Source organism: Styela clava, chromosome 5, assembly GCF_964204865.1.
Source record: "Styela clava chromosome 5, kaStyClav1.hap1.2, whole genome shotgun sequence".
Taxonomy (NCBI): domain Eukaryota; kingdom Metazoa; phylum Chordata; class Ascidiacea; order Stolidobranchia; family Styelidae; genus Styela; species Styela clava.
In genome coordinates this window covers 18,767,173-18,790,073 of record NC_135254.1, presented here as the reverse complement: position 1 = coordinate 18,790,073, position 22,901 = coordinate 18,767,173, and the positions used below count along the sequence as shown (strand labels likewise).

General features: G+C 33.3%; 3 protein-coding genes across 6 annotated transcripts; all 3 read right to left on the bottom strand.

Moving 5' to 3' along the window:
• Positions 1-917: 917 nt before the first annotated feature.
• LOC120344765 (uncharacterized) lies at positions 918-6,335 on the bottom strand. The gene is made up of 9 exons (XM_078113167.1): positions 6,083-6,335; positions 5,008-5,636; positions 4,661-4,734; positions 4,210-4,373; positions 3,774-3,916; positions 2,432-2,627; positions 1,577-2,327; positions 1,296-1,462; positions 918-1,192 (listed from the first exon to the last, which is right to left on the bottom strand). Exons 1-9 carry the CDS (start codon positions 6,275-6,277, stop codon positions 1,028-1,030), a joined length of 2,484 nt encoding a protein of 827 aa, XP_077969293.1. The 5' UTR covers positions 6,278-6,335; the 3' UTR covers positions 918-1,027.
• Positions 6,336-7,395: 1,060 nt separating this feature from the next.
• Positions 7,396-10,798, bottom strand: LOC120344367 (uncharacterized). 2 transcript variants are annotated; one of them, XM_039413559.2, is made up of 6 exons: positions 10,673-10,798; positions 10,053-10,280; positions 9,620-9,862; positions 8,956-9,054; positions 8,208-8,307; positions 7,396-7,927 (listed from the first exon to the last, which is right to left on the bottom strand). In XM_039413559.2, the coding sequence occupies exons 1-6, from the start codon at positions 10,716-10,718 to the stop codon at positions 7,705-7,707; spliced, it is 939 nt and encodes a 312-aa protein (XP_039269493.2). In that variant the 5' UTR covers positions 10,719-10,798; the 3' UTR covers positions 7,396-7,704. The 2 variants fall into 2 exon arrangements, with proteins under 2 accessions (XP_039269493.2, XP_077969077.1); XM_078112951.1 differs by having other exon boundaries at positions 10,658-10,755.
• A 2,031-nt stretch (positions 10,799-12,829) lies between these two features.
• Positions 12,830-19,383, bottom strand: LOC120344356 (uncharacterized). Of its 3 annotated transcripts, none has more exons than XM_039413542.2 (12): positions 19,231-19,383; positions 18,374-18,528; positions 18,032-18,181; positions 17,487-17,633; positions 17,149-17,295; positions 16,896-17,042; positions 16,550-16,699; positions 16,052-16,240; positions 15,453-15,604; positions 15,173-15,248; positions 14,645-14,736; positions 12,830-14,018 (listed from the first exon to the last, which is right to left on the bottom strand). In XM_039413542.2, exons 1-11 carry the CDS (start codon positions 19,281-19,283, stop codon positions 14,663-14,665), a joined length of 1,440 nt encoding a protein of 479 aa, XP_039269476.2. In that variant the 5' UTR covers positions 19,284-19,383; the 3' UTR covers positions 12,830-14,018; positions 14,645-14,662. The 3 variants fall into 3 exon arrangements, with proteins under 3 accessions (XP_039269476.2, XP_039269479.2, XP_039269477.2); XM_039413545.2 differs by having other exon boundaries at positions 14,645-14,721; XM_039413543.2 differs by having other exon boundaries at positions 18,032-18,172.
• Between the last annotated feature and the right edge of the window lie 3,518 nt (positions 19,384-22,901).

Here is a 22,901-nt window from a genome sequence, read left to right as displayed (position 1 = left end):
ACCAGCTGATTTGTCGTCTTAGTTGCAGAAAATGATGACAAAGCTAGTAATAAATTGACATAAATAAAATCATAGGCAGATTTCCATTTTGGTCTGCAGTTTGATTAAGATTGATATTTTTTTATATTATTCAAATGACAATTAGCGTTTTTTTGCTGAAACATATTGAATTTGGCCAAGTACTCATTTATTTACAATTAAAATACTTCAAATGGTGATTTCACACTACAACTTGATAAATAGAGTATTTGATTATACTGTATCTACAACTGATGGTTTATACCAGTTAGGTTTGTTATATATGTACGTTTCGAGCTAATCTGAGTTCTACTTCTTGGAATATTTGCACTTTTTAACTAGCTTGAAATAACACTCTATTATCTGCAAACAGATTAATCCAACTTGTTGCTCCCGAGTACTGATAACTGGAATCCTATTATTTGCAACTTCATTTCTTATCTGTATTTGGTTTCCTTATTGTTCCGGGTGTAATAAATCCATGTTTGACTTGTAAGTGATGTGTTTATTTATTTAATCGTTATTTTATACCGATACAACCAATAACAATACAGTAATACTATTGAATTACTGATTATAAATGATAAGTCATTTCAATTTTGTAAAGGTTCAATTACCGGGTGCGTGCACATGAAATATCATCTCAATTTAAAGTAAGTTCAATCAACATTTTTAGCAAACTCTTCATTTGAATATTTCGGTAGGTTTATTCAATACGGACGAAACATGACAGAAACATGGCATTTTATATAGTTTGAGAAAATGGCATTAGCCGACATGCCACTGCACGCCTAAACTGCGTATTTGAATCATTGAACCCTATTCGAAAACAAAATAATATTCGTACTGGAGTTTATGTCACAAGTTTTCTATGCTTTCATTGAACCGCAACTATATCATATATATATATAAATATATCTTTATTTTAAAACACGTAACAATATAATTGGAACTATTTCAATAAAAATTTCACAGTGATTGCATGAAATAAATAATGAAGTAATCAAGTTTACAAAATCATATCAATACTATGTCTACGAGACTTGGAAAATCTCCGGAACGAATCTGTCTCCATAAGATAAAAAACGCAGCATTTAGCTTCATCAAACGTGAATTCGTTCGGACACTCAATGTTTCTTTTCACGTTTTGTTTCACTCTTGAATCCAGATTAACCTGAAATTGATAAAAACAATTAATATTGATGGTGTGCACTTACTGCCGATACATAGGTTGATGTTAATAATGAAAATAACTACTATCAATAGAATATACAAACCTCTTTGGGTGCGTTGGGAGCTAAAAATTCATTATATATTTGTCTGCTTTCTTGCCATCTGTGTCTCGGAGATTTAATTCGTTTGTAAGCAACGCATCTAATCCAGAAATCAAGATTTTCTTCGCTGAATTCCGATCGAAGAAATTTTCGAAAATTCTTGAGACCATCTGAAAAAATGTAAAATTACATTAGTGAAACCGCCACGTGTTGTTTTACATAGTAATCATATTGGAATCGTATGTCACAGAATTATATGCTTTGAACAGTTTGAATTGTTTTACCTTCGTCGCTAAGAGTATCTTGAAGATTTGTCTTTTTCTGATTAGACTCGTTGAAACTTCCGAAATGTGCAACTGAAAACATTAAATTCATATCGGGAATCTTCGTTTGTGCAGACGAATCCAATAAAATATTATCACATGATTTTACTGTCTTCATCTCTCGTTTAGCGACGCGGGCTACATGAGATTTTTTGGAAGAAACTATTTCTCCCATTTTATGTTCATTGGTTAAAGCTTTGCTGGCAATACAAAGTTCTTTACGTTTACAAATGACGTTTGTAGTTCCAACTGTTGCACTGTTTCCCTTGATTCCAGCCTCGATTAATTGTTTGGCAATGATGTTTTTGACAGAACCAGAAAGAGCAGAACTTAATCTGGGTTTCGACGTTTTTATACCTCCAAAGTTACTTCTACGCTTTGCTGATTTGATTTTTTCGAATGCTGATTTTGCTCTCTTACAAACGACTGCTATTCTGTGACTATGTTTGATTTTCCCATTGTTAACGTCATTATTTTTTTTATCTGATTTTTCCGGTATATACCAATTAGACGTATAGGTCCGCTTTTCGCCCTCCTCCATTTCAGAAATCTTTTTATTCAAAATATCAATGGAAACGTACGTTGATTCACTTTTAATATTATTTTTCAAAATCATTCTTCTCCTAGTTGGAGTGCTGGAACGAGCACGTGGGCAAACTCTGACGAGCCTTTTTCTTTGTTCGTGTCGAGACGAAGATCTTTGTCTCATGTTCTGAATCAAATTAAAAAATATATATAAAATAAGAAACCAGATAAATCAAAGAAAATTATTCTTAATTCCTCATGTTAAAACCTCTATCGGAAGAAATATTTTACCTGCTGATTTGTCGTCCTAGTTGCAGCAAATATTGACGAAGCTAGTAATGAATCGACATAAATAAAATCATCCGCAGATTTCCATTTTGGTCTGCAGTTCGATGAAGATTGATATTTTTTCATATTATTCAAATGACAATTAGCGTTTTCTTGCTGAAACATATTGAACTTGGCCAAGTACTCGTTTCTTTGTAATTAAAATACTCCAAATGGTGATTTCACACTACAACTTGATAAATAGAGTATTTGATTATACTGTATCTACAACTGATGGTTTATACCAGGTAGGTTTGTTATATATGTACGTTTCGAGCTAATCTGAGTTCTACTTCTTGGAATATTTGCACTTTTTAACTAGCTTGAAATAACACTTTGTCATCTGCAAACAGATTAATCTAATTTGTTGCTGCTGATAACTGGAATTCTATTGTTTGCATCTTTATTATTATCTGTATTTGGTTTCCCTATTGTTCCGGGTGTAATGGATCTATTGTTTGAGTTGTAAGTGGTATGCTTATCTATTTAATCGCTATCTAATACCGATACAATCAGTACAAATGCAGTAATAACCTTGAATTGTCGATAAGAAATGATAAATTATTTCAATTTCTTGAAGCTTTAATTACCGGGTGTGTGCACAAGTTCAATCAATATTTTTAGCAAAACCTTCATCTGAATATTTCGGTATGAATTTTTAGTATTGCATTATTCAATATAGACGAAGCGTGGCATAAACATGAAGTTTTAATATTGACTGTTAAAATGACATTGCATGCCACTGCACAATATTTAAAACAAGTTGCTAATTGTAGAGATAACGAATTTTTGCTATAATCGATTTCCGTTTTACAGTTCATAGTTATGATCCAAATTTCCGCCCCCCCCTCTTTATTAGATTGATTCAACTTCTAAATTTGATTGATTCGTGAGAAATCTTGAATTATATTGTGTATATATGACAGGCTATAAGATACGTATATCTATATGTATACGTATATGTATTCCCTTCTCAGATCTGGCAATTGGTGTATAACTTGTTTTACTTTTCATCAAAACGTATTTGAACGATTGCCTCAAACAACTTTCAGCATCAAAGTCGTAAAATGTGAAATGATAGAAAGCGTGCACTTTGTTCCTTCTCTACCCCACTATCACAATGTTAATCTCCAATGAAATCTTCTGCTTGTGAGTCAATGTATTGAACACTTTGAACAGTAGGAAAATTAATATAGAATAACAATAAATACACCAACAAAATTCGAAGCAAGGTGGGAGACAATATACACATGAATCTTTATTCAAGTATGCCGGTTCATTTTAATGTGGTCATTCGTGACCCAACATTCTCGAGATTTCAAGATATCGAGGGAACGAATCGGTCATCATCAATTTATAGATTTGGTTCTGAGCTTGATCAAATGTAGTTCGCCTTGGATTGAAAAGTTCGCATTCCACTCGTGCTCTTATCTCAGAGTCGACATTTACCTGTGAATAAAAATATTTAATATTATCATATATTAATATAATAGAAGCTTATCCAAGGATTTGGAGTAAATATCTAGAACATCCAGTGATGCATTCACAATTTTTTTTTACCTTGGATGGCTTTCACTGAACCACAATTTTATTAAACCGAACCGACTTACTTTTTACACTCGAGATGACATTCAAATGATTTTTATGGTTGAAACGAATAAAACTCAGTTATGTGATCTCTACGCTCGTCCCACAATTGCGAAAGCAGGAAAAAAATATAATTTTGTTTTTATTCAAGTTACCTCTTTTAAGGTTCCGGGTACCAAATACTGATTATAAATTTTATTTGCGTTCTTTTTTAGTTTTTCTTCTTTCTTCTTTTTATAAGATTCGCAATCAAGCCAAAAATCCAAATTTTCTTCACTGAACTCTCCAACTAAAAAGTCGTGGAAATTTTTGCTGAATTCTAAAAGAAAAATAAGTAATAAGTTTCGAGCTTACATGAATAAATTAATTATTGAATGATTTCTACAAAATTTTAGCTCTTACAAATACAAACACTGGACGATATATCAAGTTTCTAATAAATATAATATTATTATCTGATTGTTTTCTTGACGAATATGTTAGCACTGCGGACTAACTGATTAAATTCTTTACTTATGACGCAGTAAAAAAATAGTTCCACATTTGGTCTGCTGATATTAGACGATGGAGTGATAAACGTCTTTTTATGAATCATTATAAGCTTACTTTTGTCTTGTAAGAGTGTTTTCAAACAATATCCCATTGACAAAGATTCTTGAGATGGTCGTCTTCCTCTCAGTCTGAATTTAATAAAAAGGTTCATTAAGCGTAAAGTAATATCGGCAAATGTTTATTAATTTTTCTTCAAACAATAGTGCTGTTCAAAGTCGTACATGATTACCTTTAGTATGTTAAAAGTGCATTAAATTACCCAGACTTTTTTCAACCGAATATTTTTATTATATTAAATATACATTGCTGCTTTCTATTTCCAGCTAGGATAATTATTTTTACTTGCGTCATATATATATATATACTTGGTAGCTATAAGTATATGGTTGTTTACTATTTACCTAGAGTCTGTAAATGTTCGTTTCACCACTCTGGGAGTTACGGGGGATGACAGTTTTCCACGACACATTCTCGACGTAGATTTTGTTCGATCAATGTCATTAGATACTCTATTCTGCCACAGTGTTAAGAAATTTTCACTCCTCATTGATTCCATATTATTCTGCTGCATCGAATATCCGTCTCCTCGTCTTTTAGGTTTTAATTTTGTGATCAAATTTTTGAAAAAACTTGGGGATCGCTTGTATCGCTTTATTTCCCGAATTTGCTGTTGTGTGTGCTGGATTGACCGCTTTCTGTCTTCCCAGGATGCGTTAGAAAAATACGCAAACTCGGCTTTTGTTGAAGCTTTCATTTGGCTTTTTGAATTAGTGGAAACTGAGTCTAGAATAGGATTCGGTATCACGAGGCATTCCACGCGCTCAGAACTGGGTACTTGGCTGAGATGGCCTTGACTTTCGCAGTATTTTAACTTCGCCAATCGGACGTCAGCCCTTGTCATTGCATTTCTCCGACTCAGTTTGCTGGTATGGCATTGTCGTCTGCTGGATAATGGGGTGTGCGGTGGTTTATGGTAGACAAAGTTGTTTGTAGATTTCATGTCATTCTGTGATAACGAGTTTCGTAACTTCTGTTAAAAAAATTGGGATTTAAATTAATATTGCGTTAAATAGTATGTACATTCTATAGAAATGTTTCGGGAGTAAGAAGTATCATGCTATTTTAGACAACCTAGGCATTGCCCATATATGAGTAAATAATGAAACAATACCTTTGCAAACCTCTGTCTTGTAACAACTTGTACAAATTTATCGTATAAAAATATTGAAACTTCTTTAAAATTGATACAATTTTTGCTTCGAAAAGAGATAGCTCAGTTTGACAGATGCCGCCCTATATGGATATTTATAATCTATATGCCAAAGTTATGAAATAATATACTTAATATATATATATACTAATTGTAAAATTTTGTTAAGACTTTGACCTAAGCATGCTACCGTATTTACAGCTAATTATTTCAACTATTTCTTAAGTTAAAGCATGGACCAATCAAACAAGCTTTACAGCACTTACTTGAAAATCATAACCTACAGAAGTCGACGTATTCCATGAGCTGAGCATTGCAGCTGCGACAGAAGGTCTTCTGTGCAGTATATTTTCGATAGGTGTTCCAAATTCTCCATCTATGCGTATCAGCTTTCTCCTACCCTGACTAGGTGAAAATATATTTGAAACATCAAATATTCTAGATTTTTGCCTTGTAGCCATAATTTTACCATTTAACTGTAACTTTGCTGCATCGAAGAAAACTATGGCAAAGTGTACCTTCTCGTCTCTATATATACGAACCACGTCGTCGTAAACAATTTCACGGTAAAAACAACAACACCGTACAGCATAAGGTTCTACCGTGTAAATTTAATTAATTATAGCAACGACCTTTTGTTACGTATTCGACGTGACGTTGCTCTCGCACCGAGATGAGTTCCGTAAAATTGTCTAGGGTTTTACGCACGCGTTTCGTAAGCTTGTCATCTAACATGATAGCGAGTGCAAACAAATGTCTATCACTTTGTGTATCAGTAACAAATAATAACATTTGACTTTATAATACTTTGAGGATTTGAACATTTGTGTCTTGATGATTTCATAACCCGTTTTCATTTAGTTGTTTTCATCAATCATTTTATTGCCTGTTATGCTGATTATGAAGTTAGAATAAACTTATATAATTGATATCTGACTCGAGAAATTTTTGCCCCCCCCCCCTGTATATAGTTGTTGCGAAGTGTAACAATGTATTGCTTTAGAATGTCAAAGATTTATTTGCTGTTATTACTTTTTAATAAATTTTTAACCAATTTCTAAGTTTCTGTCAAATTTTTTAGTTCGCGACAAAAAAAAAACACGTATAGAGACGAAAAATAAACATCAATGAAATACATTTTTTTATAAATACCTGTGAACCATTTGCCGCAAACTTTTTTGTTTTGTTCGAAATAATACGATTGGAAATATTTATTATCTGTATTGTACACAATAAATTATTTTTATTTGATAGAATAAGGTTAACGGTATATCATGTTGACGTACATCGTAACATGATTTGGATCCGGTGATTACAGGATTGAACTCAGCATGTATAACTCACCTGGAGTGTAGACATTGAAAGACTTCAAGGAGAAATTTTAATCCGTATCTGTAATCCCATGGGGATAAATAAGTAAACACACATTTTTAAGTTCGTTTGATCTTTTTTGACGTTGTTGACGATCAATATAAGCAAGTTCATGTTTCAGAAATTCAACATGCCAGCAACATAAGCAACGATGTCACGTATTTAAGAAGTTAAAATTATTAGAATGCGCAATTGCATTAACTTCAGACAAGCTTTTGTTGAATTATTATTATTTGGTTTCTTTTGTAAAAAAAACAAGGCAAAAAAATCATGAATATATAAACTTTTTGGAATGTATTTGTAATATTTCATATAGCCTAATTAGGTTATATTTTCATAATAACGTTTTACCATATTAGAAGTGTTGAGAGGTTTAACTCACATATTCATAAAATATATAGAAAAATAGCTATGCTATGCTACGACTGTTAATTGGAATATTTCGGTTTGAAAAACTTTTTTTTTTTTTTTCAGTAAATGCACAACTGATGTCTTATAATATAGGGCGATAAAGCATTCAATTTATATTTGGATAATGTTCATTGTACAATATATTGTCTATCATAACACCGTATGCTGGCACTGCGGGATCGTCAACCGATCTGGCAAAACTGATTCCATCCTGAATAGTTTCGTATACATTTATAGAGTTTGACGCCGGTATATTTCCACTTGTCAATGTCCCGTTTTCAGTTTCCTCCATGGAACGGGGTTGTTTCACTGTCTGTTGTTGTCTTTTTCTACGTGCACAATAGATTGTATTATTAATACCATGACGGCAAACTTGGGAAATTATTCGCCCAACTTCCGCATGTTCATTAAAAATTAGTATACATGTACCAGTTGTTGTAGACTTTACCTAAATTATGAAGTACCCACATACTAAGTTATATGGTAAGTATCTACACTGGTTTTGAATTTGTATGAAAAAAAAACATTGTATTTTATGAGTTTTCGTTAAATTTGCAACTAACGTAATAAAAAATACTTGAATTTATAATTTTCATAAAAATCATTTACCTCACCAATCTGCAAAATAGAATTACTGCAACTGTAGCAACAAGAATGCCAATAATGCTTCCAAGAATAACATATATGTGATTCTGATTATTTGAAATATCTGAATGAGATAAAATATTATTAGCTTAACATTATATCATTAACGTATTGGTGAAACTTTCGGCTATTGTCACCTCCATCCAACTTGTATGTTCATTGATTTAGCAAAGTATTCTGCTGATCAGAGTGAACTGTTTTGCTAAATAATCATCAGCATACAAAACCTGACCCAAATCATGATTCACTCTTTGTGTATCGCTTCCTCTGGAAATTGTGAATACATTTTAATATTACATAAAAAGGGTTTATTTTTTATGTATAGTCTGGTTTCTGTATTTACAATTAACTGTTGTTATGTGTATGTATATGCACTGCACAGTTATCTCAAATTCTATTACTGAAAGTGCAAATTCGAAGTTCTCTTTATTTCGGGATTGTATTTTATTCACAGTTGCTACGCTTATAGATGCAATTGAGCATTGGTATTTGCAATTTTAATAAATTTAATATTATTTTCTGGCATCGATTGGCTATTTTGACTCGAATTGCAGTCACGCAAAAGTAAAACACAGGTATTTATACAACCCAGTTCGTTCATGAAGATATACGGAAATTACCTCATCGCAGTGTTCAAATTTACCCAGCACTTCAGTTTGGTTTCTATTTTGAACGAAAGTTACAAACTAACTCGACAAAATTAGTATCGAACCTTTATTGTTGTTACTTCTTGTTTCTATGTCCATCACTGTGGTCCACAGGTCAGTTGTAGTAAATTCTTTCTTTGGTACAACACGCTTACTGCCATATTCTGTTTAAGATCAGTTGATTAAAATAAATAACAGTATGTTCGATATTAAAATATAACTCCAGCTGTATTTTAGATTAAACATGTATTATATGTTAAAACACACATATTTTACGGCTGATCATACATGTGCAGAAGGCATTTCAGTATTTGCAGAAGTATTTTCAACAGTATATTTTATTTATATATATTATAACTTCTAATAAAAGTACACTATTTGAAAATACTTCATCTGAAAGGTGTTATACAGAAATGCGGATTATATGTTCTAATAGAAAAAAATCGAGAGGTTCTAGGTGCAAAAAAAACAAGATTAAATATAGGACACAGTTACCGACTCGAAATTTATGGACAAGAGTAGTGGACATAGAGTACTGTTATATTGAAATGTATTTCAGTTCTTCGTGAAGTTATTTAGTCGTACATACAGAAAAATATGAACATTACATACACCGATGCAGCTTGCTGTTTATGGTTATACTTTACGTCTTAAAGGTGCAAGTGTTTTTATATTGTATTATTGTTTTTAGTTACAACAAAGCAGAATAACCTTTGGAATGTTACTAACTTTTTTCGCCATCCGTTGGTACATGTATGCGTGGGCGTAGAGTCGACTTGCAGCTTTTGAATGAATATTGCAACGAAAACAATGATCCAGTCTGTGATTCATCTGATATGAACTGAATGGTCGGTGGCCAAGGGTTGAGTGTGTAAACTGTACATCCACTAACGTTGCAATTGCGAACACTTTTCTCCGTTTTGCTCAAAATAATGCACGTTTTATAATCTCTTTTCTGACAGAACATTTTACCTGTTGCAACATACAAATATCTACTTGAAAAGTGATAATTGATGATGATCAGATTAAGGATTTCACAGTGTCAATACATAGAAATCATAGTATAAACCATTGAATTTATAAAAAAAGGCTACATTTTTTCGCATAAACGTATTATCTTCAGTGAAGCAACAAATGCCGGACTCGTCTTATATCTACCCACCTCCTACGATTAAAACATCTTCTTCGCAATCCCGACTGTTGGACTCAATATCGTATGGATCGATCTGGATTTTTACAAACGTCCAATCACTTTGCGGAGAAAATTTCCATTCACAGTTTTGGTTGTCATTGTAACGACTGCCGGTAACAGGAGAAATTGGTATGTTCCCGTTTCTACTTGTGATGGTCGAGGCGCCCAAATGACAATCCGCAAGAATTAGAGGGAGACCTGAAAGACAAAATGCACTGCAGCATTATGTATAGATCTAGTGAATTTGGTGGTATGTTGTCTCTATTTATATATGTGCTCTTGTCGCATGGACTCATTTGTACACTTGTTTTGCATACTTCATTCTTACTTCCCTACCCTCCAGCCACAATATTGAAATCTAGCTCAACTGTATTTACAAGTGGCTTTGCTTTATGTATTTTATTCTCTTTTTGTTAAATATTTACAAAATGGAATACAATCCGCACATTTGTGTCTAGTTTCAGGCTAGTACGGTCATGGTCAAACAGGCTAGTAATCATGAAATATAACTTAAATTCAAAATTAATCAAAAACTTTAAAAAATATTTCAAATGCTAGTATAAAAATACACTCACATCTGAGTTTCATACCTGTTAAAATAAATATAAATGCTGAAATCAAACTATCTGTCATCATACGTATAGGTGCAAACTAGCTTGTATGTAGTATATTAAAACTCTGTTTAAATGCGTTATGGCGTGCTGAATTGTTTTTTCTTTTGAAGGATATATCCGGTCTATTGAAATGGATCAGACGTGAGTCAAAGTATATTCTAGGTAATGCTATTTTAAATATTCTAAACTTTGTCACTTCCACAAAATAGCATTTTCAGCAGGAGCGACTAATCGGCATTTGTTTCGCATTGGAACAAACTTCCTTATGTTGGAGTAACTTTAACCAACGGCCAAAAAGCAATCAATTTACGCAAACGTGTACAATACGACAACGAAGTATAGTCGATTCATAGTTTCATGTTGATAGAGAAACCAATCTCAATACATGAACGACATCTATGTCCATATGTATAAATAGATTACTACCTATTTTATTACTAACTATTTTCAATCATGCTCGTTTATGACTCCCATCTAAAATAGGGGGAATTTTCGTGTCTGTACGTGCAGTGACAATACGGAACCTAATTGATACAAACAATTTTTAACTCGAACTATTATGATATCGGAATTTCCATTTTAATAAGTATATGTTCCATGTAACGTGAGTCATATGCAAAGCAAATAATGTCACTGTGCCGTCCCTGCTAATATTAAACATTGTCACGCAACCTTTCTTCAAAATCATGATTGAGTGCACAAAAAAAGTAATATGCGCTTCAAATTAAGATAAACACTAGGGAATAGTTTATTTTATAATATTTTTTTCGGATGACTTTTTGACTTACAAACGCCCCATTGACTAAAAAGTCGAAATAAATTTATGCTCCATCCGTCTTTGGGCTCGGCGATGTGACACATTGTGCTACGCGTTGGATATTATGTGTCGTTATTATGGGTGGTATTATGTGTGAGATGATTGCTGGAATCCTTGTCGACGCAGGGTGGTTCATTTACTTCTTCCACCATCGAATTCATACATCTGAAACGAATAACTGGCTAACTAATCCCATACCCGACATGGAATGGTAACCGGATGAGCTACCTTTGTTCGCCATATAGAAAGCCGTCTGTTTGGTTTTCCTTTCTCTCGCTAGACTGCTATACAATAAATTGGAATATTCTACGTTCCAACATCCAAAAAATGTCATATATTTTGACTTTTCTTATAACTGTCCCGTTGTTGTCAGCGCCCCCAAACGGCCAAGCTGATAACAGTGCCCCCATGATCACGGTCAGAGCCCCTACAGTTCTCGCAAACGCCTAAAGGGGGAGCGTTTTTGCTCGCCTACTTTTGGAAACACTGATCTATGTGAAAGCATATATATACTGCCATTTCTTGGTAAATACGAACGTCCATACAATATGTTTGTGATACGACCTAAAACGTCTATATCTGATGTAACTTTTGCAGATGTAGCTGTCTGCGAAATATCTGAAACAATTTCATTATAGTCAATTGTTGTTTAAACTGTGTTCGCGACACACTAGTGTGCTTCCAGATATTTACAGGGATGGGTTGGGGATTTTTGGCGTCGCCAGGTCGACATCTCTCAAGAATCATTGTTCCCTTATTCTAAATTTAGAAATCATTACCGCAAAAAGATAATGCTCATACAAACTAAATTACACCACCGACGTCATCTTCCACTACTATAAGATGCAAAACTTTTTTACACTCTGAGAATGTTCTTGTTACCTTGTCGAACCAAATATACAAACTGGCTCAAGCCAAAGTCGCTGTATATACTTTAACTAACCAGACTGCTGCTGCTCTGAGGAAATTTTGATTTCAAAAACTTCGATATTTATTGCTTAAAATAAAAATTTGTCAAATACAAATATTGTAGCTAGACCTTGATACTTAATGATCTACCAATTTTGCAAAGATTGGAATTTTCGTGATTCATTTATGGTTTCCTTTGAACTACCACGGCAATGTATTTAGAACTTTCAGCAGTTAAGGGATTGAAAAGACTCATAAAACGACATTCCTTTCATATATTTTCCAAACTCCTAAAGCTCTCAATTTTATCTCCAAACCATGCTAAACTTCGCAACCATGATTTTTTTTGTCCATCATTTTCAGCGAGCGAGAGTTCAACAACTGTCATTAGAAGTTACATATCAGTACAAGTTTGTGCCCATATATTTAAACTTTGCAGTCTTATTTGTAGAATCGGTTCACTGAAATACAAATGTTTCGCTTATTTTTAATATTTTCGTCATTTTTAATCCTATTATTAATTTTCTTTTATCCGCAAATAATGCACACGAATATTAATTTTCCAAAATTACAAGACAAAAACGACAAAGACTTGCTGAAATTGACCTACAAAACGGCGGAATCTTGTTTCAATATTATTTACCCCAAAAATGGTTACATCCATCTCATAAGGGTTTGCGGATTAATGAATTTGGTAAAAATAATTGATTTGTGATAAGCCTGGACTTTTTTATTTCATTTTTAGTGTGCCGCAAGATGGCTCAAAGAGTTATCGAAGAACTCCGAAGAGAACACGTCTATCATTAGTCGAGCGTACTAGTCAATGAGAAACGTAAACAAATTCTATGCATTTAATTAAGTAACAAAATTAAGCTATAAAGATTCTTCTGTCCAGTGTACCTTATTCCTTTTTATACCTGTAAAATTAAATATGTAACAGTTTGGCTTGGGATGAGAGTTTGGACCAGATTCGGCCTGGGATCGAATTCACCAAATGATATTGGGGACTATCAAAGGGCTATTTGAAAATGCATTGTATTTTGGCGTTTTTATTTGCATCACTGTCGGTCGATTCACAAAAATAAAAACAATAGTTTTTTATGCAAACAGTTTTTACATTGAAGATAGCGGTCATATTACATTTCATTAATAGAGAAAAGCAAAAGTCAATATAAATAAAACACACAAAATAATGTTAATGAAAATAATAATAATAAATTGTACCATATTACATTTTACGTCATTAAATTTTTAGAGTCTTTTTTATATTAATTAGTGTAGATTCAATGTATCAATAATGCTATTCTGCAATTATCATCGAACTGGGATTGTTAATGCAATAAACCCTAAGCAGAAGTGCCGCTATTTGAATTTTTCAGCATCGACATCGGCAGGTCAGAAGGTTAAAAACAATTTTTTGTCCTTATGCTTGTAAGTTGTAATGCTTTGATTTCAACATAATAATTTTGAAAATACGAGGAAAAATCCTTTCGTTACGAAGGATTCAGGATGCGAAGAAGATTTTCATGATGATTGTTTGACAGAAGGCCAGAACGTCGTTCATCTTTTTTCAAAGATTTGATGTTCATTGTTGATCTGTAAGATAAGTCATGTTTCTCAATAAAACCTAATAGAGATACTGTAATCGTTTTTTCACCCACCCTGGTTTAACAAAAGTACATTTATTATTCATATTTCTCAAATAGTTACTATGTATAACTACAAGAAAATGCAGTATTTTAACAAAGTATTTTTGTCAAAGAAGCGTGCTGCAAAATATTTCAACATTATATATTCGTTTCTATTTTGATGATTTTGGATTAAAATGGTTGTGTTGCTTTTCAGATCTGAGATAGTATCTCTTTATTTACCTTCAAGAATAACTTACTCGAGTACAAAGAAAATGTATTAATAGAATTATGCATATTTTTAGATTCTTGACTACCTCGTTACATAATGATTTAATCTTTAAAAGCTTTTGCCTAAATCGGAAAGTTGCACACTACTCTATTGAAACTCAGAAATACGTATACCACATCACAGTACAATGTACAGTACACTTTGTATATAATATAAAGATGCCCAATTTCTTCGAATCTGGCATCGACTAATTGTACTAGAATCTAAAGTGCTTTATTCCTTTCTTTCGTCATGTATTTCGCCTCATTGAACGCTTTCTAGATTGATCACAGAAATATTCTCATAATGTTTTGGATACATACCTCATTTGGTTTATAATTCTAAGCATATGTTTTAGATTCTTCGGATGCAGTTAAGTTGACATCTTCATCGTCATCCACTGAAAATGGTTCAACTACTCAAATCACAAATAAAACAAAAAGTTGAATCATGCCAAGAAACAAAAATATTAGTTGTATTCATTTCTATGGCAAAATGATACAATTATAAAAAATGATAACCCTTCCAAAGGAGCTTAAAGTTTCGCGTGTTTAAATGTAGTAAAATCGAATCCAGATAAAATATCCTTCGTCACAGAAAAAATGTGGTGCCGGCGTAGTATGTGACCTACATTATATTCTGGGTTAGTCGATCATAGGTTGCTTCTGATTTATATACCAAACCAACCTAAAGTCGAGGTATAAGATCGAAAATAACATCTTGTGACTTTTTACCACGTTGGCAGTGTTGAAGAGCGTTCTTATTGTCACTTAATGTAGATCACAAGCTACACGAGAAACATGTATGCCAGCACCAATAATCTCAACAAAAAAACATGGCTTCACACTTACTTTCATTATATTCCATCTTATACCAAGGTGTCTTGTGTGTTTTTAATTTCTTGTATGGTCTGCAACATGTTCCGCGCTAAAGCATAGGTAAGAGTTTAAAAAGCTTCAGAAAGTTTAGTAAAATGAAGTCACGAAACTTGAAATTACCCATATATATAAAGTTAAAATAAACATACTTGAAGTCGGAGTTTGCACTAGCACGGACTCAATTTAGATATAACATAAATAAGAAAACGGATTCTAACAACAGCAAAAACAACACAATATCAGTACACCCCACCTTTTTAATAAGACAATACAAAGCTATTATCATAATAGCCAGGGCGGGAATTGACACACTCAGTAGCAATGTTAAATTCGAGGAAAATCGTTTCATTATTGAATCAGTTGAAGTGTTTTTCGGCGTTGCTGGCGCCTCTTTTTTGTCTTCATCTAAAAATAGTATTATTGATAAAAATTAGTCTTAGCAATATATAACATGAATTGTATTTTTTTTATCTGCTCACTTCTTAAATCACCAGAATGAAAAGGTAACACTGTTATATCTTTTGAAAAAAGGTAATATATGTTTTACTGAATCTGTAAAAGTCGAGTATATGTTGCAAAGATCTTTTTTTTAGTTAGACAATTATGCGCATCAAGTGGAGTTTATATCTACAATTACACTTGAGGTGTATGTATTGGTATAGCTGACGTAACAAGGCTTACACCAATATAGAAACTTCCCTATAACCAATGAATTTCCATGAATTCATTTCGTATTTTTTTAACTTCTGTGTCATTTACTTGCAATAGTGTTATGCATATACCAACCAAAACATAAAAAAAAACATTTAAGATTTTAAAAGTAACCCATCAAGTTTTTATTAGTGAATTTACCCGGTTTCTCCGTTCCAAGCACTTCTCCTTCTTTAACTGGTTTAATGCAACATTGTCGAACTTTTGCTGGACCTCCACAAAATCCTTCTTGATATTTTTCGTGACATGGTGTTGCAATGCTCTGACATTGACCCCCTTTCTCATTGCACAAATCATCATCCTTCTTCCAAATTTCCAAATTTTTTATATCTGAAACAATCAGAAAAGTTAACGTTATAACTGATATGTTGATACGTTCGTTAGTTCAGCTAAATCAAATTAATTCATAGCGTTTTTTTTTTTCGGTAAAGATCTTGAGTTTTATTTCAATATTTTAGTTTCGTTTATGGATGTTTATGTTTCAAGTCCGTTCACTTTGCATATCGTTTTTGGTTATATTTCGAAATTTTGAAGCATTGATTTTTTTCACTTAAATTAAATTATTGTATGCCCGTATTTGAATCTTTATTAAATTCAGATGTCAATCCTATTTCAAGAAGTCATAGAACCATACTATACCTGGAATACAACACTTCCTATATGATGGACCACCACATTTGCCGTCTTCGATTTTTCCGGTGCAATTTGCTGAATCATGCTGACAAGAACCAAATTCGAGAAGACATTTTTTGTCATCATCTTTTGCCCAGGCCTTCACCGTTGCTTTATCTAAAATCCAAAAAGAAATATAGCGACTAGCGACTAGTTGGACTGAAATAGCAATAGCAGCCAGTGGGCGTTCAAATCACATACAGGTAATAATACCAGAAATATGCCATACTTAGCAGAATCCATCTTGATTTGCATTATATTGTTTGGTTTGTGGTGTGAATTTCATTAGACTAAATGTAAACATAGCAGATACCTGGAACGCAACATTGTCGCTCATCAGGACCTCCACACATCGATTTGTTTCGTTTACCCGAGCACGATTTTACAGCAGCAGTACATGTACCCCAGTTTTCATAACATTTTGCGTCGTGATTTTTCCATTCAGTCTTAACATCATTGCCTGCAACAAAACAAATAATTAGAAATTTTTTTTTTGATAATAATATATTATAATTATACAAGTTTATATATTTGTTGAAATAACAAAACAAAAAGGTAAAAGGTACCCGGGAGACAACATTGTCTCTGTTGCGGTCCTCCACACGTTCCAACTTGATACTCTCCTTTGCATTCTCTCAAATTCAGTTGGCAAGTTCCCAGAGACTGTTCACAGATTTTATCGTCCTTTATCCATTCTGCAGCGTCTTTGGCATCTAGAAAACGGGAGTTAGAATTTGTTCATTGTTTCCACACATTTTTCACAGTATTTATAAATAAATTTCAATGTCATATATTATGAAAATAAAAGAATTGAAGCTAACATTAAATGAATTTAGTTTGAACATTTGTTTATTTTCCTTTTTTTAAACTAATATTCAAAATAATAAATAGATAGACTTCATACCTGGTGTACAGCATCTTCTGTGTGATGGTCCTCCGCATGTGAAATCTTTAAACGTTCCTGAGCAGTTGTTTGTGTCCAACAAGCACTCACCAAATTGACTGATACAATCTTCGTCTTTGCTTTCCCATGAAGTCATTTCTCGTTGCACTGAAAAATTGTAAGGATATTAGGAAATCAATATAAGTATAAACAATGACAATGGTTGAAATAATTTTAGTGTAGCTCTGTATCTGGATGGCCATCTATGACATGTTTTATGTTTTAACCCAAGAAAAAATATCTTTTACGAATAACGTATATTGCGGTATTGCTTAGAGGAACTGAGAAATCTCTAGTTTGGCATACAGCCTACACAAATTTTCAAATCCTATTCGCTGTGGTGGTCGTGGTTTATTAGCCCATGAACTGACTAGCAAGGAGTGAGAACAATCATTGCGCGATAAGAACACAGCAATATGTAACTGAAATCCTTACGGTGAGAATAGTATTTTATACAAATTCCCATCATGCATTGGCTAAATTCTTTCATTATGACTACTACTTACTCGGAGCACAGCATAATCTTCTTGGTGAGTCTGAGCAAAGTCCTTTTAAAAACGCCCTGTCGTCTGAGCAAGTATCATTTGCATTCATACAATCACCAAAATTTACGATGCAGAGCATATCCCCATCATCGTGCATGTGAACTGTAAAAACTTTAATCAATTATATTTACAATATATAATTAGAAAATGATTAAAATTTCAAGTAATAAAGTTCGTAAGATTGAGGTTAATCCAAAACGATACAAAAACGAGAATGCGTATAAGCAATGTATATAATGTAGTTTGTAGAAGACTTTTATACAGTTTAGATATTTTTGTATGAGATGCTAAATTGGTAATTACCATTATCCTTTTCTTCTGCGTGTGTTGTCGTCGCTGCAGTAGAATTTACATCGAATGTTATTTTTGTGCTCGCTGTAGTCGAGGTTCCATTTTTGTCGCAGGATGAAAACGACGATAAAGCTAACATACACAGACATAGGCGAACATGAAAATTTCTGCAGAAAAATTCAAAGAACATGATAAGAAAAAAAAACTAGATTACTTTTCAATTGTTCACTTTTTATTAGACTTTTTAACAACCTGAAATAGACAAGAATCAGAATCAATTTGCTTTGGAATGACCAGAATAATCTTTCCTCGTCATTGCCTATTAACTTATACCACCCTGGGTGAGGTGGCAGACATTGGGATTCAAAATATGGTAAGATGGCTTAGTTCGAAGTTCTACCTAATAAGTCTTGTTGATTTCTTGTGTGCCACCTTGTACGGACGAAATGTTGAAACATCTCATAAATAACCATGGCTTATATTATGGTATAATAGGTATATCTCTAGAGTTCTAGACCGTTTTACCAAAAGATGTAGCAATCATATTTTTTCACTACAGAATTACCTTACAAAACTAATATTTATTTTCAGGTTCTACTAGTAAGTAAGGAGGTTTTTATTTATAAGTTCAACTAAGTAAATTTGCAAATACATTATTTCACCAGGATATCTATCGCGAGTTGCGACTAGAGAGAAAAGATGCTCAAGTTAAATAAGTGATACATGTTAACGGTCTCGTGACGTCATTCCATAGAATAGTGTCATGGTGACAGCGTCTCAATCATGGTTGCCAATAAAAGTCCTAATTTGATTGTAATTATTAATCGTTACATTATTAATTGACTACAACTACTTTTTTATATACTTACGGGATCATTTTTCTTAAAAAGATTATTTTTTTCCGAATTCTTATCCGCTTCATGAAATTATAATACTAGATTATAGAGATTCTTCAATGATATAAATTTATACAAAGCTGTTGAATAAAACGAAAACGCTTTTCTGTAATATGGCAAATAGAAAATAAGATCAGATTAGAGAAACAATATAAATATTCAATTTATAAAGACTATCGCGCAACTCATTTTAATTGAAATTGTCGAGCCTCAATTAGGGCTCCTGTATCTAAGAGCACTAAATCCCAAATAATTTCCAGACGGAACTATTCACTCGTTCAAATTTTTTACACAATCAGTTACTACATATTTACATGCTCCTGCTACATTTTACTTTGAACATCATTTGCGAAATGAATATAAAATCTTCGCTATGTCGAATCCTTCATATTTTCTACAATTATCGACCCAGCCACATAAATATATTTACTACAAATTTATAGTGACCGATGAATACTAACTCTCGACGAACACCGAGAAACTTTCTACTTTATACCATATACATACACATAGACAATGCTGCGTCAACCCGACATGATAACTAAAGGATGCATCATTAAGGCCAAATCTTAATAATAACAACAATACTACGGAGCAAAACAGATTATTTCATTGCTTGCTGTTATTAAGATGAATTCAATGTGACTGCTGGCGGTTCATTCGTTTTCCGGTACATAACGCAATAGCGGAAAAGCGTCACGAGCGTTTATGTTTGTAAGCGTACGCAGAAGAAAGCTGCTCAGTTCTGCCACACGCAAAAAAATGATATTTCTTTCTGTATTGATTAAGCATGGTTTAAAACCGCTATCCCTGGGCCATGTTATGGCACTGAAGATTCTGCTTTAAATCTCGAGAAATTAGCGCGAATTGATCAACGAAAAGCGGAAATAATGTGTCGAAATTTTGCGTATTCTTCTTCACAAAGGAATTCGTGGTTCATGTTGCGTTTGGTTCTTTGTATTGAGCATATCAACACTTCTCGAAAATGAGTAAATATTCTCATGCCAAAAAGATGATTCTAGCTTTACCCGAATTTGGGACTCTTTTTAGAATCAATGATTTAGTGACACAAAAGACATGCACACACTATTACATAACAATCGGGGTCGTATTATACATGGGATATACATAGAAGATCATTCATAAACTTGTTAAATAAAACTATGACGTCGCCGATTTTCCCGCCACTAACTTGTCTGCATGCTTGTGACTCAAGTTTGAAGTGAATGTGTCTAACTTGCGTACGTAGTCATTTTTCTAATTCTTATCCTCATGCAAAAATGCTAATTAATCATCATTTGTTATTATACAACACCTTCGTAAGAAACATATGACGATGAATACGTTGGAACATTACAGCATGTTCTCAGCATGCGGAGATAACGGTATCTGTCATTTAGGCATATGGAACAAACAGAAAACAGTTGCAAACGATTGTTCTTGAAATCTTGGGAGTATTGCAACCATAAATTCAGTTACATAGAACCTCGGTCGAGAAGTTTGGCTAATATAGCAATAACATACCGAATAAGTTTGAATTGAATATCTTTGACAAAAAAAGCCCGCACAGATTACCTAATAAACTTACTCCATCTATCCAAAAAATGACCCTTTTGACATCCTAAAGAAAAATATTACGAATTGCCACCTCGTTTCATATCCCATTTTATATAATCTCTTGCGCCGCACATTGGATATAATAACCTTAAAAAATTTAACTTGTGATATCATCCCATTGATAACGCAATAGAACTCTACTTAACTTAGACACAAGGGGCTAGGTTTAACGCGGCGCATTGTTACAGCAATATACTTATGTTGGTGGTCTCTCGAAGCCAAGTGAAAATTTACTCACTCTATATCGTAGACAAAGTCTTAGGGTAAAGACATAGTGAATTTTGCTGTATAATTAGCAACTCTAAACTACTCTCTCAGGCGAACTCGAGCTAATTCCCCTAAAACAATATTAAGTTAATGTTGTTAATTACATCCGCTGCGTATAGAAGATACAGGAAGTAGCGCTGTTCGTCATCGGTACGGACGAGGATAATCCAGACAAACGTCAGAATTAATATACCGAAGCCAACTGTCTCATTCTGACAGAAAATTTAGTTAATAGAAATACCGAAAAATCTAGATTTGCCTGCTGAATAAAAGCATTTTTATTCGTATTATGTTCATCACTAATTCCTGAATACTAGGCTGATAATTGAGTTATAAGAGTCAACAATAACCAAACATGAATTCCTCGGTCAGATCCAGTATACTTTACCACTCTTGAATATAACTTCTAATACAACCTGCGAGATGACGATACTACCGGACCCAGCCACATTCATCCTTTCAACGGTCCTTACATTGATGAAAATGAACTCTCACATCGAAGGACCTTGAGAACCCTTATATAATTGAATGAATTTCCTTCGTCGTTACCTTTTTAATTTGTGCACATGTTATTGTTATTAAGAACAACTTTCCAACGTATCCAGCTGCTCGCTGGATTGCATATGACGCACTGTGTAGAGTGTTGAATAGACGAGTATGCGTGCGTTACGGATAACGTTAGCTAACGCAAACATTGCGACCATGTGGTGTTTTCTCACGACAATAAGTTTTCGCTTGCCGTTAATTGTATCGTCTTAATTCATAAACCACAATTCATTGTTGTCGTTTGAACATTGTTGAATAAATCCACCTTCATTACTAATACACTATGACTAATTTATAATTATTTTGACTATTAAACTATAGAGTAAAAACATTTTTCGACAATTTTTTTGATATGAAACTAACTATGTTTTGTATATTGACTAGTTTGATTGACTTTCAGATTGGTTATGTGTTTAAGTTAATGCGATTATATAGATCTGATTAAAATTTCTTTGGCAGCAGTATACGGTTGACCATATCTCAAGCACACTATTTTTGTGTTGATGCCAAAATATCTTATAATTATATCCTAGACATTCGATATTTAATTCTAAAGCCCATATTTGCTGTAGGATTTACTTTAGCGAAATGTGTGATTATCCATATATTAAACTGCTGAATATCACTTATGATTAATTTGATACGCATTTTTAATCGCTTGTAATAATTCTTGAAAACAAAAATAAACATGGGAATAAATATTAGTCTGAAAATAATCTTCATAATTAAATTGCCATAATACCGATTTCGTATAAATATTAAATAACAGCGTAGAAGATTATTTCATGCTCATATTTGACCAAAATGCAATACATGCTTATCTTTGTCGGAAGTCAAACGGCCAGCGACCAAGTTAAGTCAATATAAGTATCTTCAAGTCGGTTCAATTTGCCAAGTATCGATGGCTTGAGACAATTAATTTCGAGTCGTATGGGCAAAATTCGTATCTACCGAGGCTCTACTTGATCGTGATCTTGACTCCTTCAACCGATTCAAGTCCAGTTTAGTGATTGAAAAAAAATCATGCCATTTGCATAGACCCACTATTGACATAAACCAGAGGTGACAAACCTGCGGCCCGCGGGCCACATGCGGCCCGCCAAGGAATTTCGTGCGGCCCGCGAGTCATTCAGGCGATTCAGTCATTCAAGCGATTACTGACAACACTATTTTCAATATATCTTGTTTTGTTGAATCCACAATGGATTATTCAT